At 46.1% G+C, this 14,881-nt stretch overlaps 1 protein-coding gene and 1 long non-coding RNA gene across 2 annotated transcripts; both read left to right on the top strand.

The window, feature by feature from the left end:
• Nucleotides 1-1,134: 1,134 nt before the first annotated feature.
• Nucleotides 1,135-9,781, top strand: ANKRD40CL (ANKRD40 C-terminal like). Its single transcript, XM_047706774.1, is given in 7 exon segments — nt 1,135-1,256; nt 1,920-1,973; nt 2,169-2,301; nt 6,421-6,495; nt 7,072-7,253; nt 8,175-8,270; nt 8,272-9,781. Coding segments are annotated over 5 exon segments (441 nt in total). The 5' UTR covers nt 1,135-1,256; nt 1,920-1,973; nt 2,169-2,261; the 3' UTR covers nt 8,320-9,781.
• Nucleotides 9,782-9,988: 207 nt separating this feature from the next.
• LOC125086991 (uncharacterized) lies at nt 9,989-12,616 on the top strand. The gene is made up of 3 exons (XR_007123326.1): nt 9,989-10,204; nt 10,414-10,504; nt 11,612-12,616. It is a non-coding gene; the product is annotated as an uncharacterized LOC125086991 (long non-coding RNA).
• The last annotated feature ends 2,265 nt before the right edge of the window (nt 12,617-14,881 follow it).

Genomic DNA, 14,881 nt, shown 5'->3' with positions numbered 1-14,881 from the left:
CTCAGGTTGGGAGTTCAAACCCCACACTGGGTGTAGAAATTATTTAATAAAATCTCCACTCACTTGGATGACTCGGTTAAGCATCTGATTCTTTCTTTTCTTTTTAAAGATTTTATTTATTTATTTGACAGAGAGAGACACAGCAAGAGAGGGAATACAAACAGGGGGAGTGGGAGAGGGAGAAGCAGGCTTCCCACTGAGCAGGGAGCCCGATGCGGGGCTCGATCCCAGGGTCCTAGGATCATGACCTGAGCCAAAGGCAGCCGATTAACGAATGAGCCACCCAGGCGTCCCTAAGCACCTGATTCTTGATTTCAACTCAGGTCATGATCTCAGGATCGTGAGACCAATCACTGAGTCAGGTTCTACAACCAGCACTTAAGATTCTCTCTCTCTCTCGGGGCGCCTGGGTGGCTCTGTGTCTTTCTCTGTCAAATAAATAAATAAAATCTTTAAAGAATAAAATAAAATAAAAAATAAACTAGGCCATGTAATACTTTGGTTTTTTAAAAAGGTTAAAAAATAAAAGGGGCGGGGCTTGCTCCACTGGTGGGCACGGTCAGTATCAGTCTCACGGTTACAGATTTGAGCTCCACATTGGATGCAGAGACAACTTAAAAAGTTAAAATCTGGGGCGCCTGGGTGGCTCAGTGGGTTAAAGCCTCTGCCTTCGGCTCAGGTCATGATCCCGGGGTCCTGGGATCGAGCCCCGCATCGGGCTCTCTGCTCAGCAGGGAGCCTGCTTCCCTTCCTCTCTCTGCCTGCCTCTCTGCCTACCTGTGATCTCTGTCTGTCAAATAAATAAAATCTTAAAAAAAAAAAAGTTAAAATCTTTTAAAATAAATTAATTAAAGTAAATTAAAAGGGAAAAAAGAAGAGAAGAGAGAGACCCCAAAATGAGAAGAAAACCTGAGTGTCGTTGAAGGGCTCCGTGAATGAATGAATCTGTGAATGGGGGATGAGTGAGTGAATGGGCAGAGAGGTGAGTGAATGGAAATAGACGGAGCCCTCGGTCCATCCCCGGCCCCGCTCCTGCAGGTGAGGAGGGGCTGGTTGGCTCTTTCCATGGCTGACCACACCCAGGCCAAAGTGCATTTTCCTCCCCATTCGCAGGAGCTGAGGCCAGGCAGATCCTTTCGGCTTCCTCCTCCGAGGCAGCACACCTTCCTCCATTCCTGGCAGAAAGGGCACCAGGGAGGCAGCGTCAGGCTGGCAACCTGGGGGCCCCAGGTCTGCGGCGGCTCAGGAACCCATTGGTGAACATTTCCCTTCCTTGGCTGGGTTCCATTTCCTCATCTGCCCTTAAGCAGTTTGGCCCAAATTGGTGGTTCTCAACTTGGGCCACGCTTTCGAATCAGCTGGGGACCTTTTAAAAATTCCAGGGCCCAGACAGCACCCCAAGGCAACTATGTGGGACCCAGGCACCCATGGCTTTTAGCGTTTCCCAAGTGGTTCCAATGCACTAAAGTTTGAGGATCTGTGAGCTGTGACCTCCTGGGCCCCCTCCACCTTTCTGATCCTCTGTCCATTTGTCCTGTCTTCTGTCACTGGAGGGTTAAATGAAATGTGAGAGTCCTCCCCTGGTTCCTAACCTCGGCACCCCCCTGGAGGCAGCAGCAGCCCTTTCCCGGGCTTTGCCCAGCCCCATGCACTCTTCACCAAACCTCCTGTTCCAGTGCTCCCAGCCCCCACCATCTCCATTTTTATGTTTGAAATCAAGGGATATGAGATCATGGGCAAGGCAGAGTCTCCCAGGTATGGGCTGGGGTCTTCCTGTTTTCTTGGCACTCGCAGCTGTGAGGAAGGGCCTGGGAGAAAAGGGAGAGAGAACTGGGTAGGACAGAGAGCCTGCTCGATCCAAGAACCTAAGTGTTTGGCTTTTCCCATCCTTGATGTAGAAGCTGCTAACCTTTTCCAAGGAAACATCTAGCTAGACACCAGTGGCTGAGCCTCCTGGGGGCGTGTTCCCTTGGGTAAGCACTCTTAGCCACCAGGGTCCCCTGCTGGACACAGCTTGAGAAGGGAGGAGGGAGCCTTGAACTTCCCTTGCATCATTCCCAGCACATGCCACGGCAGCCCCGAGAGTCTTAATTTGCCCATCTAAAAAATAGGCACCCCTGCCCCATCTCACAGGGCCAGTGACCACATCGTTGTTTCACTGCACACAGATGCACGGAGCTTTCAGAGGTGCTTCCTACGTGGTTGGAGCTTTGTGTCCATTCGAGAGGGAGTACTGATCTGACGAACAACAGAGCTGACCCATGGCTGAACCCCAACAGGACAGGAAGGAGGAGCCGGCAGGTGAGTCAGGAAGACCTGTTTTCCACGTGGTCCTCAAGGATTTGGGTAGGTACCTGAGGAAGGTACAGGGGGATGCTGCCGTGGGTAGAGGCAGTAGCCCTTCCCAGCTCTGCTGCCCGTGAAGTCAGGACAGAGCAAGTAGACTGAGTGTCCTTGAGGGGGAAGCAAGTATCGGCACCTGTACTAACAGTAGTGGCCAGTCAGATCAGTGCTCACTTCTTTGCTTCTTAATACCTTTCAAGGTAGAGATTATTAATCCCATTTTCCAGATCCGAAAACTGAAGCTCAGAGAGCTTAAGTAGCTTGTCTAATGAGTCACGGCTACTGTGGCAAAGGAAAACTTAGACCCAAATAGGCCTGACTTCAAAGGGCGTGCTTTCTGACTTCTCCAAGACCTGGTCCGCACACACGGGATCTTAATCCAAAAGGTTCATCCAAGAAAATGCTATTTTCTGTGCCAGGCCAGGCTGGCGGGATGGGAGGGGCGGTCCTGTGCTCTGTCTCTGTGGGGTGAGTGGTGGAGGGGTGGGGAAAGCATCATTTCAGGTTGGGTGCCAGAGACTCTGAGGGGCCTCCAGGGAGGGGTTTGCTCCGGGGCGCAGGGCGCAGGCGCAGAGGGGACCGCAGATCTTGCCACCTTGGGAGGGGCTGGGGAGGGACTGGGCAGTGTGCAGAGAGCACTTGAGCCAGAAGCAGGGCTGGCTTCTTGGGCCTGTCATCCCAGCAGCTGTGCAGAACCCCACATTCAGAAAATGTCCCACACTTCGGATTAAATGCTCTGTGGTCGCTGGCTTGACTTTTAAATAATTTAAGATTTATTTGAAGTCAGTCAGAGAAAGACAATTATCACATGATCTCCCTGATATGAGTAAGTTGAGAGGCAACGTGGGGGGGTTGGGGGTAGGAAAAGAATAAATGAAACAAGATGGGATCGGAGGGAGACAAACCACAGGAGACTCTTAATCTCACAAAACAAACTGAGGGTTGCAGGGGACAGGGAGGTGGGGAGGGAAAGGGTGGTTGGGTTATGGACATTGGGGAGGGTATGTGCTATGGTGAGTGCAGTGAAGTGTAAACCTGGAGATTCACTGACCCTTACCCCTGGGGCTAATAATATATGTTAATAAAAATTTTAAAAAATAGGGGCGCCTGGGTGGCTCAGTGGGTTAAGCCGCTGCCTTCGGCTCAGGTCATGATCCCAGGTCCTGGGTTCGAGCCCCACATCGGGTTTTCTGCTCAGCGGGGAGCCTGCTTCCTCCTCTCTCTCTGCCTGCCTCTCTGCCTACTTGTGATTTCTCTCTGTCAAATAAATAAATAAAATCTTTAAAAAAAAAAAATTTTATGGGGCGCCTGGGTGGCTCAGTGGGTTAAGCCGCTGCCTTCGGCTCAGGTCATGATCTCGGGGTCCTGGGATCGAGCCCCGCGTCGGGCTCTCTGCTCAGCAGGGAGCCTGCTTCCTCCTCTCTCTCTCTGCCTGCCTCTCTGCCTACTTGTGATTTCTCTCGGTCAGATAAATAAATAAAATCTTTAAAAATAAATAAATAAATAAAATAAAATAAATAAAATAAAATAAAATAAAAATTTTTTTAAATATATTTTATTTATTTGAGGGAGAGAGAGCCCACATGAGCAGGAGGGACGGGCAGGAGGGAGCAGATTCCCCACTGAGCAGGGAGCCCAATGAGGGGCTCGATCCCAGGACCCCAGGATCATGACCTGAGCCAAAGGCAGATGCTTAACTGACTGAGCCACCCAGACGTCCCCATTTTAAATAATTTTATCTTGGAGTCTGTTTTGTAAGTGAAGTCATCCAGGACGATGGAGCATGTGCCGGGGAGAGCCTTGACCCCCGTGTGTGCGTGGCCCCACTCCCAGCCCACCGCCCCTTCCCCACCAGAGTTCCACTGTCCCCTTCTGCCCCTGGCTGGGACTCAAGAAAGAGCTGGAGATGAGGCAGGCAAGGCAGGGGATGTTCCGAGGGCGACAGACAGGGCAGAGGCAGGAAGCTCTCCCTGCCCCCATCCAGGTACAGATGGGTGCAGGTGGGAGGTTGTGATTCCTGGGGGGTCACCCATCTGCTGTGGGTTAGGGGTGCGGCTTGAGGAAGCCGTTTTGCACACCTTCCTTTTGCTCTGGGCTCCACTGATGGAGCTGGCTCTGGTCACATCCCAGTCCTTCCATTTACTCATGCAGCAAGCTCAAGCAAGTTACTTCACCTCTCAGCCTCAATTTTCTTGTCTGAAAATGGGAATGTCAACACCCCATGGATTTTTTTGAGAACAGTGAGGCTTCCCTCCCCCCAAAATGCAAATCTGATTGTGACAGCCTTGGGCTAAGATCTGTCTAGAGGCTTGGTGTTGTTCTAGAATAAAAACCAAAACCTTTCACCTGGGCCAGTGCTTTCCAATAAAAATATTGGATTTTTAAAACCACATATTTAAAAATTTCCTCAGGATGCCTAGGTGGCTCAGTCAGTTGGGCATCTGCCTCCGGCTCACGTCATGATACCAGAGTCCTAGGATCGAGCCCCAGGACTCAATCCGTGTTCGGTGGGGAAACTGCTTCTCCCTCTGCCTTCTCCTCTCCCTGCTTGTGTGCGCTCTCTGACAAATAAAATATATATTTTTTTAAAGATTTTATTTATTTATTTGACAGAGAGATCACAAGTAGACAGAGAGGCAGGCAGAGAGAGAGAGGGAAGCAAGCTCCCTGCTGAGCAGAGAGCCCGATGCGGGGCTCAATCCCAGGACCCTGAGATCATGACATGAGCCGAAGGCAGCGGCCTAACCCACTGAGCCACCCAGGCGCCCACAAATAAAATATTTTAAAAAACAAAAAAAATAAAAATAAAAATGTCCCAACCACATTTTAAAAAGTAGACAGGTGAAAATAATTTTAATATATTTACTTTGCTCAATATATCAAAATTATTCCAACATACAACCAATATTAAAAAAAATAAATTCTTCACATTTTTTTCCTGCCTTTGAAATTGTATTTTATGTATTTTAGTGAAATGAGTGTATCTCATTTCACATGACTGGCGGCTACCGAATTGGACGGCAGAGGCTGTTCGGCCCTAATCCCACCATCTGACAGCTGCCTGACCCACCTCACGCCATCCCTCCATGCTCTCTGCCCAGCAGCCATGTTGGATGGTTGCCTTTCCTTCCTCAGAAGCTCTGCTCCATCCACACATAGGTTCCTTTTGCTATTTCTAGCCCTGGGAACCTCATCTTCCTCTTTTCCCCCTGGATCGGGTTAAGCCTACTCAGCCTTTCCTTCAGAATTTGACCCCCATTGTGTCTGGCTCTCGCCAGCCCCATGATTTAACTTCACATTTTCTTGAGGTCCGTTGATCAGGATCTCTCTCTCCTCTAGCTTGCCAGCTCTAGGACAGCGACCACTCTGGGTTTTTGTGGTGGTGGCTTGAACCGCATCCCCAGGGCTTAGCAAGGCACCTGGTGCAGAGCAGGGTCTCAGGGAGCAGGGCCTGTGAGACTGGGAAGGGCCTGGCCCCCAGAAAGGATGCTAATACTCACTCTCGTCTCCCTTCCCTCTGGTGGAGAATATTCCTTATAAAGGACTCTCCTGGAGAATTGGGGACACGAAGCCCTCAGTGCCCAAAATATTTAAGTCGAAACTTGAGTTAAGCACGCAGATTATAAATATTTCTTCCCCAGATTACATACCGCTTAAAAATAGCGTCCTGGCTCCTTTTCATGATTTGGACCGTGATGAGGGAAAATGACACTTCAAGTCTGAACATAAGTACTGCCCTTTTCGTGACTTGGCTTTTCCCTTGAAGGGGCGGAACTGGGGAGCAGGAAGTGGAGAGGGGGCATCACTGTCCCTGTTCAACTGGCAGATCTGGAAGAGAGACAAACGCTGAGGTGCTGCCATTTCTCGCTTTTTAAGATTTGAGAAAGAGAGAGAGTGCGCTGAGAGAGCATGAGTGGGGAGGGGCAGAGGGAGAGAGAAGCAGACTCCCCACTGAGCAGGGAGCCTGATGCGGGGATCCATCCCAGGACGCTGGAATCATGACCTGAGCCAAAGGTAGACGCTTAACCGACTGAGCTACCCAGGCACCCCAACGCTTTCTTTTTCTATCTTTCCCAGATGAATGTAAACAAGGCTCCAATCCACAGATGCCAGCTGACCCCGGGGATGCCAAACCTGAGGACACCCGTGTAGGTGAGGACTCAGCCCCGAGGCCCTGTGGCAAAGCCAAACACACCGCTTGGGTTCTTCTCCCTTCAGTAAATACCCGTCCTTCTCAGGACAGTGTGAAGCCTCACTCCACACCATTGCCCACCCCCCGACCACCACACAAAAGATGGTACAATTATCCTGACACTCGGGGCCTGTCACCTTGCAGTCCTGGGAAGGGATGCAGTAGGAATTACAGAATCATCTGCACGTCTACACAACAGTTTCCTGAGGACACAGAGCCCCACGGCTCAACAGTTCCCTGAAGCTTTTCAAATAAGTTCCAACACCTACCAGGTACTGCTTGAGGGTGAAATATTTAAATATTTATTTTTTCAGTCCTAGCACGACTTCAAATTGCAAGCTTCTGGGTGAGTATAATGGGGTTTACATCGCAGAGCGTACAAGCACCCCAAGAAAAGACTCAGATAATTTGAAGCTCCTATACCCGTAAAAACTGCTGCGTGTGTACCTGTTACACAGTTCTGTGCTGTGAGAATGGATGACGCCGATTGAAAGGCTTTAAATCGGGTACTCTCTCTTTTACAAATGAACTTGCAGGTGGTCTAGAGCTGGTGCTTAAAGTCAGAATTAAGAGTCCCAGAGAAAATGACTTCATTGAGGTTGAACTGAACAGAGGAGAGCTGAGTTATCAGAATCTCCTGAAAGTCAGTTGCTGCGAACTGATTGAGCCGGAGCAAGTGAGGGCGATCAGAAAGCTGCCAAACACACTGCTCAGAAAGGTAGGGTTTGCCAAGGGTCTAAATGCAGACGGGGTTCTAAGTGGGCAAAATTAATGTTCTGTGAAGCTCATCACTTAGCTCTTGCATTTCGAACGTGAAAACAAATTTAAGCCACTGGGAAACTAGGGACTGTAGGACAGCCATGGTAGCTAGGTAATTTTCAATCTGGTGCTTTTACTGACTTGCACACCTAAATTCATGAACCCTTTAACGGTCTGAAATACAACTAAGGCCCAGAGAGAAGACTCAGGTCAATGCACGTGGCCCCTTCCACCTCCGCAGACCTGGCTGGTTCACAGGTGGCATGGTGCCGGGGAAAGGAAAGACTCACCCACCTTCATTTGCTTGCCACAGCTCAGCCTTTGTTATCTCATGAAACAAACTGTTTTGCATTTGTATGGATATTTTGCATTTGTATGGATATTCCCGATTCAAAATACAGTTCTCTAATTTCAGAAGAAAAACTTCATTTCTTTGGGTATTACTATTTTAAAAGCTTTCAAAACGCCTTTACCAATTCTCACTGGTGTCATGGCTAATATATTCTTTGTAAAGAAATGGCAGGATGATCGTTATTTTCTGGGTTTTTTAAAATGCCCTTTTCTGAATTTGAAATAATGTATATACAGTCACTGGTGCATGATAATTTCTTAATGAGAATTATAATTATTACTTTAAAAAAAAAAAGCCCTTTTCTTCACCAGTATTGGTGTGGGACTACAGTCAGTCCCCTTAGGAACCTACAACAGAGACCAAAAAAAGAAAAAAGACTGCTACTTTAGCTTACCACGGCAGAGAAACCAATACAGAAATACCCTGAATTTAGGCAAGAACCAAAGATGCTGGCCATTAAGATTTTTTCATCTTAATAATCTCTTGTGCTATCTATAAACCACCCTATAATTTCTTTTACATATTAAGGACAAAGACATTCAAAGACTACGGGACTTTCAGGAAGTAGAACTCATCTTGGTGAAACACAGCAGCTCTGAATTCGTCGAACACACAACATCCCTGAACGGAGGCGGCCTGCTACAACAGCAATTCCACCAAACTGACCTATTAGAAAACCCCAGAAATGAACCCCCCGGTATCAATGTTTTATAAATAACCAAGTCGGAATGCATGTACCGGTTTGCCAACTTCATGTGCGTACTTTGCAAAATCGTTCCCTCCTCTCAAACTTCTCTGGGCAGGGAGAAATTGTCACATCGTTTCCTTTTTACACTTTGAAACTTGCCTATAAAGTGGCATGACTTGTGTTACTGTTGAGGCCATTTTTAACAAACTACTTGCCGAATAGCCAAGGCACAGCCCACAGCACTCAACTCTGCTAATCAGATGGAAACAACGAAGTTGGCACTCTTACCAACAACTAGCTCAAAGCTAGACTCCTCCTATCCCACTACCAAGAGCTCTTCTGGGTCAACTCACCCAAACTCTTAGGTAAGATCTGCTGGTACTCTGGAAGCAGTCTGGGGGCTGGATCCCATTTACCCACTTAACCCTGTCCACGGTCACTTCTCTTCACAGCCATTACTCCTGGACTTGAATTCATGGAACTGAGCTCTGAAATACCGGAGCTCCTTCTGGCCAAGCAGGATCTTGTCTCCCCCAGCACATAATAGGACCACCGCAGGCTGCCTCTGCAAATGCTCAGCACCTCAGCTTTGATGAGGGGTGGGGGGACACGCAAACACTACACTAACACTTACCTAGCCCAACTGTCCAAAGAGCAAGGTTTTAAATAGTGTGGGTACAGATGTACGGATCATCCCACTCAAAAATGTGAAGGGTGTGTGGGTGGCTCAGTCGACTGAACGTCTGACTCTTGGTTTCAGCTCAGGTCATCTCAGGGTCAAGGTGGAGGCCTGCGTCTGCTTGTCCTTCTCCCTCTGCTCCCTGCCCTGGCCCCCACCGGCCTCTGGCACATGCTCTCAAATATATAAATAAAATCTTTAAATTAAAAAGAAAAATGTGATGAGTACATGAGACTTGAACCTGTAATTTGCTTAGTAGCCCTGGGCCTCTTCGGATGGAAGCACTTCTGCTGGAAATGTAAGCTCCGCATCCACGTCACAGTTCTTTGAGAGACAGGACAGCCCGCTGACAAGCCAATTCAACGCAGTGCCGTTCCAGCGCCACAAGGGCCAATTCCCTAAGGTATTCTCAATTTTGTTTTGAATAAGGAAAACTTGGGGCAAGAGCTGAGGACCGGCTATTAATGGCCCCGAATCACCCTTGTGAGGAAGTGGAGTTTTAGTTGGTATTTTTAGGTGAATATGGTAGAATAAATTTGAAAAAAAATGTTGGGAGGAAACCCTACACTATGACAGTAACAGAACCTATAGTGTTGCCTCATGATCAGTTACAGTAATTGAATGAGGGCAGCAATATATCACCAGGCTGTTGAGCAAATTCTGTATCTGTTCAAATAAACTTAGTACGCACCTTCGAAGAAATCATAAAAACGTATTTCCTATAACATGAATAGTCTTAAGGCTGAAGATGAAGAGTAAAAATTGAAGCTTCAAGAGTAATTTACATTGTAATTTACTTCATGCAGACACTGTGGAAACTAATTTCTGAGGAAGGTGCAATTCCACTGACTTTTATTTTAACTTAATGTCATTTTAAGATTTTTAAGTGGTTGAACTGAATCAGGTACTAGGACGCTTGTCCTGAAAGGTTCCGAAACACATGTAGGTCAAAACAAAAAGGTGGAATGATCTAGAATTCTTAGTTGTTCACAATCTAACACTCATTTACAATGAGGGGACTGGTAACAGCAGCAGGGCCCCTTCTACCCTCAGAGCGGACGTCCTTCCAATACCGCTCACAGGCCTGACAGACTCCACCAGGAGGTGGCGGTGTTCCTATTTTGCTCACTGACCTATCCCATATTATCAGAACAGCAGCTGGCACACCAGCACTCAGGGCTGCAAAGAAAAGTGGGTGGGGGGGGACGCCTGGGTGGCTCAGTGGGTTAGGCCGCTGCCTTGGGCTCGGGTCATGGTCCCGGAGTTCTGGGATCGAGTCCCGCATCGGGCTCCTTGCTCACCGGGGAGCCTGCTTCTCTCTCAACCCTTGCCTGCCTCTCTGCCTGCCTGTGTGTTCTCTCTCTCTTCCTCTCTGACAAATAAATAAATCTTAAAGAAAGTGGGTGGGGGAAGCCCTAAGCTCCCACTGGGGGCCACACTTGGAGATCAAGAGGTCCACTGCGGAGAGAGGTGATTTTTATGCACTTGCAAGTACATTTCTACTTCCAATCACTCCCCCCCCCCTTTTTTAAAGATTTTATTTATTTGACAGAGATCACAAGTAGGCAGAGAGGCAGGCAGACAGGAAGGGGGAGGCAGGCTCCCTACTGAGCAGAGAGCCCGACGAGGGGCACAATCCCAGGACCCTGAGATCATGACGTGAGCCAAAGGCAGAGGCTTTAACCCACTGAGCCACCCAGGTGCCCCCAATCACTTCCCTTTTAAAGAGTGAATATCTAATGCTTCATGGTGTCCCTCATTAAGAGCAGAACAAGGCCAAAATGGAACAGCCCCTCTGATCTGACAATATAATTTGAACAGGGGTAGGATGTGCTGACCATGGGCCAGGAGTACTGCTCTTCTCACCCAGCAGTTCCCTTCCTAGAAGGGCGTGAATCTTCAAGAAACAGAGCAGCACAAAAGCAGCAGCTCCCTGGCTGACACCCAAATCCCAAATTAAAAGTATGTAAAGATAAAAATAAGTGATCTCACAGAGCGCCTAGGTGGCTCAGTGGGTTAAGCCTCTGCCTTTGGCTCGGGTCATGATCTCAGGGTCCTGGGGTTGAGCCCCGCATCAGGCTCTTTGTTCAGCAGGGAGCCTGCTTCCCCCCGCAACCCCACCCCATGCCTATCTGCCTACTTGTGATCTCTGTCAAATAAATAAAACCTTAAAAAAAAAAAGTGATCACAAAGAAGACCTACACTTAAGCCCTGCTTCTATCTTTTAAAGAACAATTAAGTCCCCAAATTTTGCGCTCAAAAACCATACCTTTTACACCTGTCCGTCACTAGGAGAGGGTAAGTTTTTAAAATATGGGTATGCTTATATTTCTATTTTATTAGTTACTACCTACACCAAGACCTTTTCCCATTTTTTAAATTTAAATTTTATTAAGAAATATCATACATACAAAAGCACATGAACATACAGTTTAAAAAAGAAACCGCCCATCCAGCTTTAGCAACAAAGCATCGTCAGCAGTTCCTCTGAAGGCTGTTCCATGCCCTCCACGGTCTCCTCTCCCTCCGTCCCTCCGATGCAAGAGTAACACTGAATTTCATGTTATCATTCCCTTGCTTTTCTTTCATTTACCACAGATTTAACAGCTGGACTCTGACCTTCACAGAAATGGAACCACAGCGGATGTATTCTTCTGCAATTTGCTTTTCCAACCACCAAGATCCATCCGTGTTCACACGTGTAGCTGCAGCTCAGTCTGACTTCCGTGCAATTCCACTGTAGGAATGGGCCATGGAATCTATCCAGTGGACTGCTCAAGGACAGGCAGGGTCTTTCCAGTTTGTTTTTGTTTCCCTTTTCTTCCTATTACAAACAGTGCTGTTATGACATTTTCACATCCACGTCCTGACACACACGTGTAAGAGTTTCGCTAGGGTATGTATCTAGGAGCGGAATAGCCACAGAGAGGTTAGGGCACAGTCACTTAAGCCAAACTACTTCCCAAAGCTGTTGTTCCTAAAAGTTCTTCTATCTGTTGCTGTTGACAACTGAGCTACTTGGGAGGGCTGAGAAGAAACAGATCAACTATGACTCTCAAACTGCATTTTCAAAGTAGGAAATTTAAAAATCTGATACAACAATGAATAACACATTGACTTCTCTGCTTTGGTTTACTTGAAATGTATTTTTAAAAACTACATGTTAAAACTTAAAAGGGCGGTCTCCTAAATCTCAAATGTTTCTAAATATACGGAGTGAAAACAGCAAGATTCAGAACATATGGTGTACTTCATATATAAAAAAAGGTCTATACATATATGCTTATATCCCCCACCACCCACCTCCCTCCAGAAAGAATAACTGTTAACAGTAGCTCCTGGAGAGGAAGAACAGAGGGACAGGAAAGAGAGAGAGACCACTTAACTCTTCTGCTGTTTTTTGAACCACGTACAGGCATTACAATTATAACATAAAATTCTTTAAAAGTAGTCACCTGGGGTTCTTTCATAAACAACTAAAAATCAGTCTGAACTCACACTTGAAAATCAGCCGTGAACGAAGTCCCATCCCACAGAAAATATACACAATATATTCTCAAGTGTTTTCCTTGTTTCATGCACTTTAGAGTAATGTTTAAAATTATCCACACAGCCCATCTAAGATGCATTTTTAAAAGCACGGCATGAAAGCAAGCTCAAAAAACTCCGACCCTAAACTGTTCCGTTGTAACATCCCTAGAGGCGGCTAACAACCTGTATGTAGTCCAAGTTTTCTCAGACCTTGGAAACAGGGTGGTTTGTCCTCTGTGGCAATATATATATATACCAACTATATGTATATATATAGAGAGAGAGAGAAGAAACCAGACCGACTGCCTACAAGTGTAATGTATAAGGAGGGGAGATAAATACCTAAGCTGAAATACTAGCTCATAACCTCAAGAAGGCAAGAGATGGATTTTAATCCAAACTGAAAAATACAGCTGACCCTTGAACATGAATTTGAACTGCATAGGTCCACTTATATATGGATTTTCTACAGCCGAGTATTCTAAATGTATTCTCTCTTCCTTATGATTTTAACACTTTTTCTCTAGCTTACTTTACTGTAAGCATGCATTATGTAATTCACATACAAAATACATATTAATCGACTATGTTATATAGGTAAGGCGTCTGGTCAACAGTACGCTATTCGTTTTGGGAAAGTCAAGTACATGTGGATTTGACTGAATGGGGTGGGAGAGGCAGCACTCCTAACCTCCCTCGTTCCAGGGTCAACTGTAAATATACTGTGATCTGTTTGAAGGAAAAATGTCTTAAAATGGGAGGCGATGCTACAGTCTTCCTATACTGCAGAGGGGAGGATGCCAGAGCAGCAGATGCATTACTTGGTCCTCTTGAGACACACAATGGCAAGTAAGCTACCAGACCAGTACTACAGTTGAGAACTCTGGCCAATTAGGAGTTTATCCCATTTATTTTTGTTAATGAGCTTGTTTAATTTCTTAACTTTTAGAAATACATGCTGAAATATTTACAGACTAAACAGTATGTCTGAGACTTGCTTGAAAATGATAGGAGGCAGGGGATACATACACACATGCACATACACATATAAAATAAGACTGGCCATTGAGTCTTACTAGTGGTGAGTTTTAATAGAGGCTAATTATACTGTTCTACTTTTATGTAAGTCTTAAGTTATCCAAAATAAAAATTTAAAAAAACCTGATTGCTCTGATCCCATTCCACTCTTATTAAGTGATCTTCTGAGTAACAGCATCTGGTGCCCCTGAAAGGCTTATCACAGAGAAAATACACACAGACCATCTGACAACTGTTTGGCCCTCAAGGTAGAAATGTGTATTTCTCATAGTAAATTCAATTAGCACATAGCCTCTGTATTAGGTTCTTATGAATTAGGTAAGAATCATTTCCTCTTGAGCCTGAATGAATTCTGGGTGTTGAGGGCAATCCAACTTGATCTCCAACTTAAACCAGACCTTAGTCATGGCCACACTAAGAGCCAGGCCTCTCCCTCAAATTCTACAGAACTTCAATCATGAAATACATCTAAGTGTCCACAGAATCATGAAGATGATGACTTTTCATGAACTCATTTACTTTACCTCACTGAAATAAGTTGGCTACTGATTTTAGATGAGGCAGAACAAATCTGGCATTTTAATTCCTTAATAATTTATTGCCGTAATAGTTTAGCAACAGTTTTCTGTTCTTGATACCGAGTAACAGAATATGGTAAACTAGCACTTTAAATCCTTTACTCTTAAAACCACAAACTTGTCAAACTACACAAAGCCAGGCTCGATCTTTTGCATTTCATCTTAACCCTGACAGAGCCAGAATAACCCATTCAACTCCTGCTGCAATCTCTAGGAGCAGCTAGTAAGCTAGGAGGGCTCGGTGCTCCTATAATGATCACACAAAGAGCACCTCTGAGGTGGTGGTTTCATCACTTTCCAAAGTTTGGTGGAGGGTACTGTAGTAAATTCTGTGACAGTTCGCCATGCCCGTCAGGATGAGTACAGTGGCATAGTCGTGAGGCACTGGACCAAGAGGCAGAGACCCAGGTTCCGCAGGCTATCTTTAGCAACATGAAGCCATGTGACCTTGCATAAGTCATTTAACCCAATCAACTTGGTTTCACTACCTACAAACGGACAGCAATATTTGAAAACTATAAACCACAAAGAACTGCTATGATACATGTAGCTGGAGATAATACTTTTACACAGTCGCCAAAGCTGGCCATACAGAGAAACATGCTGTCAAATTACCTGGGGGGGGAGGGGGAGAGGGGGGAATCAACTGCTTAAGGATCCGTTTTAAAAATAAATCCTTATTATATGTATTACACACCCCACACACAGAAATGAATACATT

The sequence above is a fragment of the Lutra lutra genome, chromosome 16 (genome assembly GCF_902655055.1).
Source record: "Lutra lutra chromosome 16, mLutLut1.2, whole genome shotgun sequence".
Classification (NCBI taxonomy): Eukaryota; Metazoa; Chordata; class Mammalia; order Carnivora; family Mustelidae; genus Lutra; species Lutra lutra.
The sequence above is the reverse complement of the archived record's forward strand: the minus strand, read 5'-3'. Positions and strand labels throughout refer to the sequence as shown.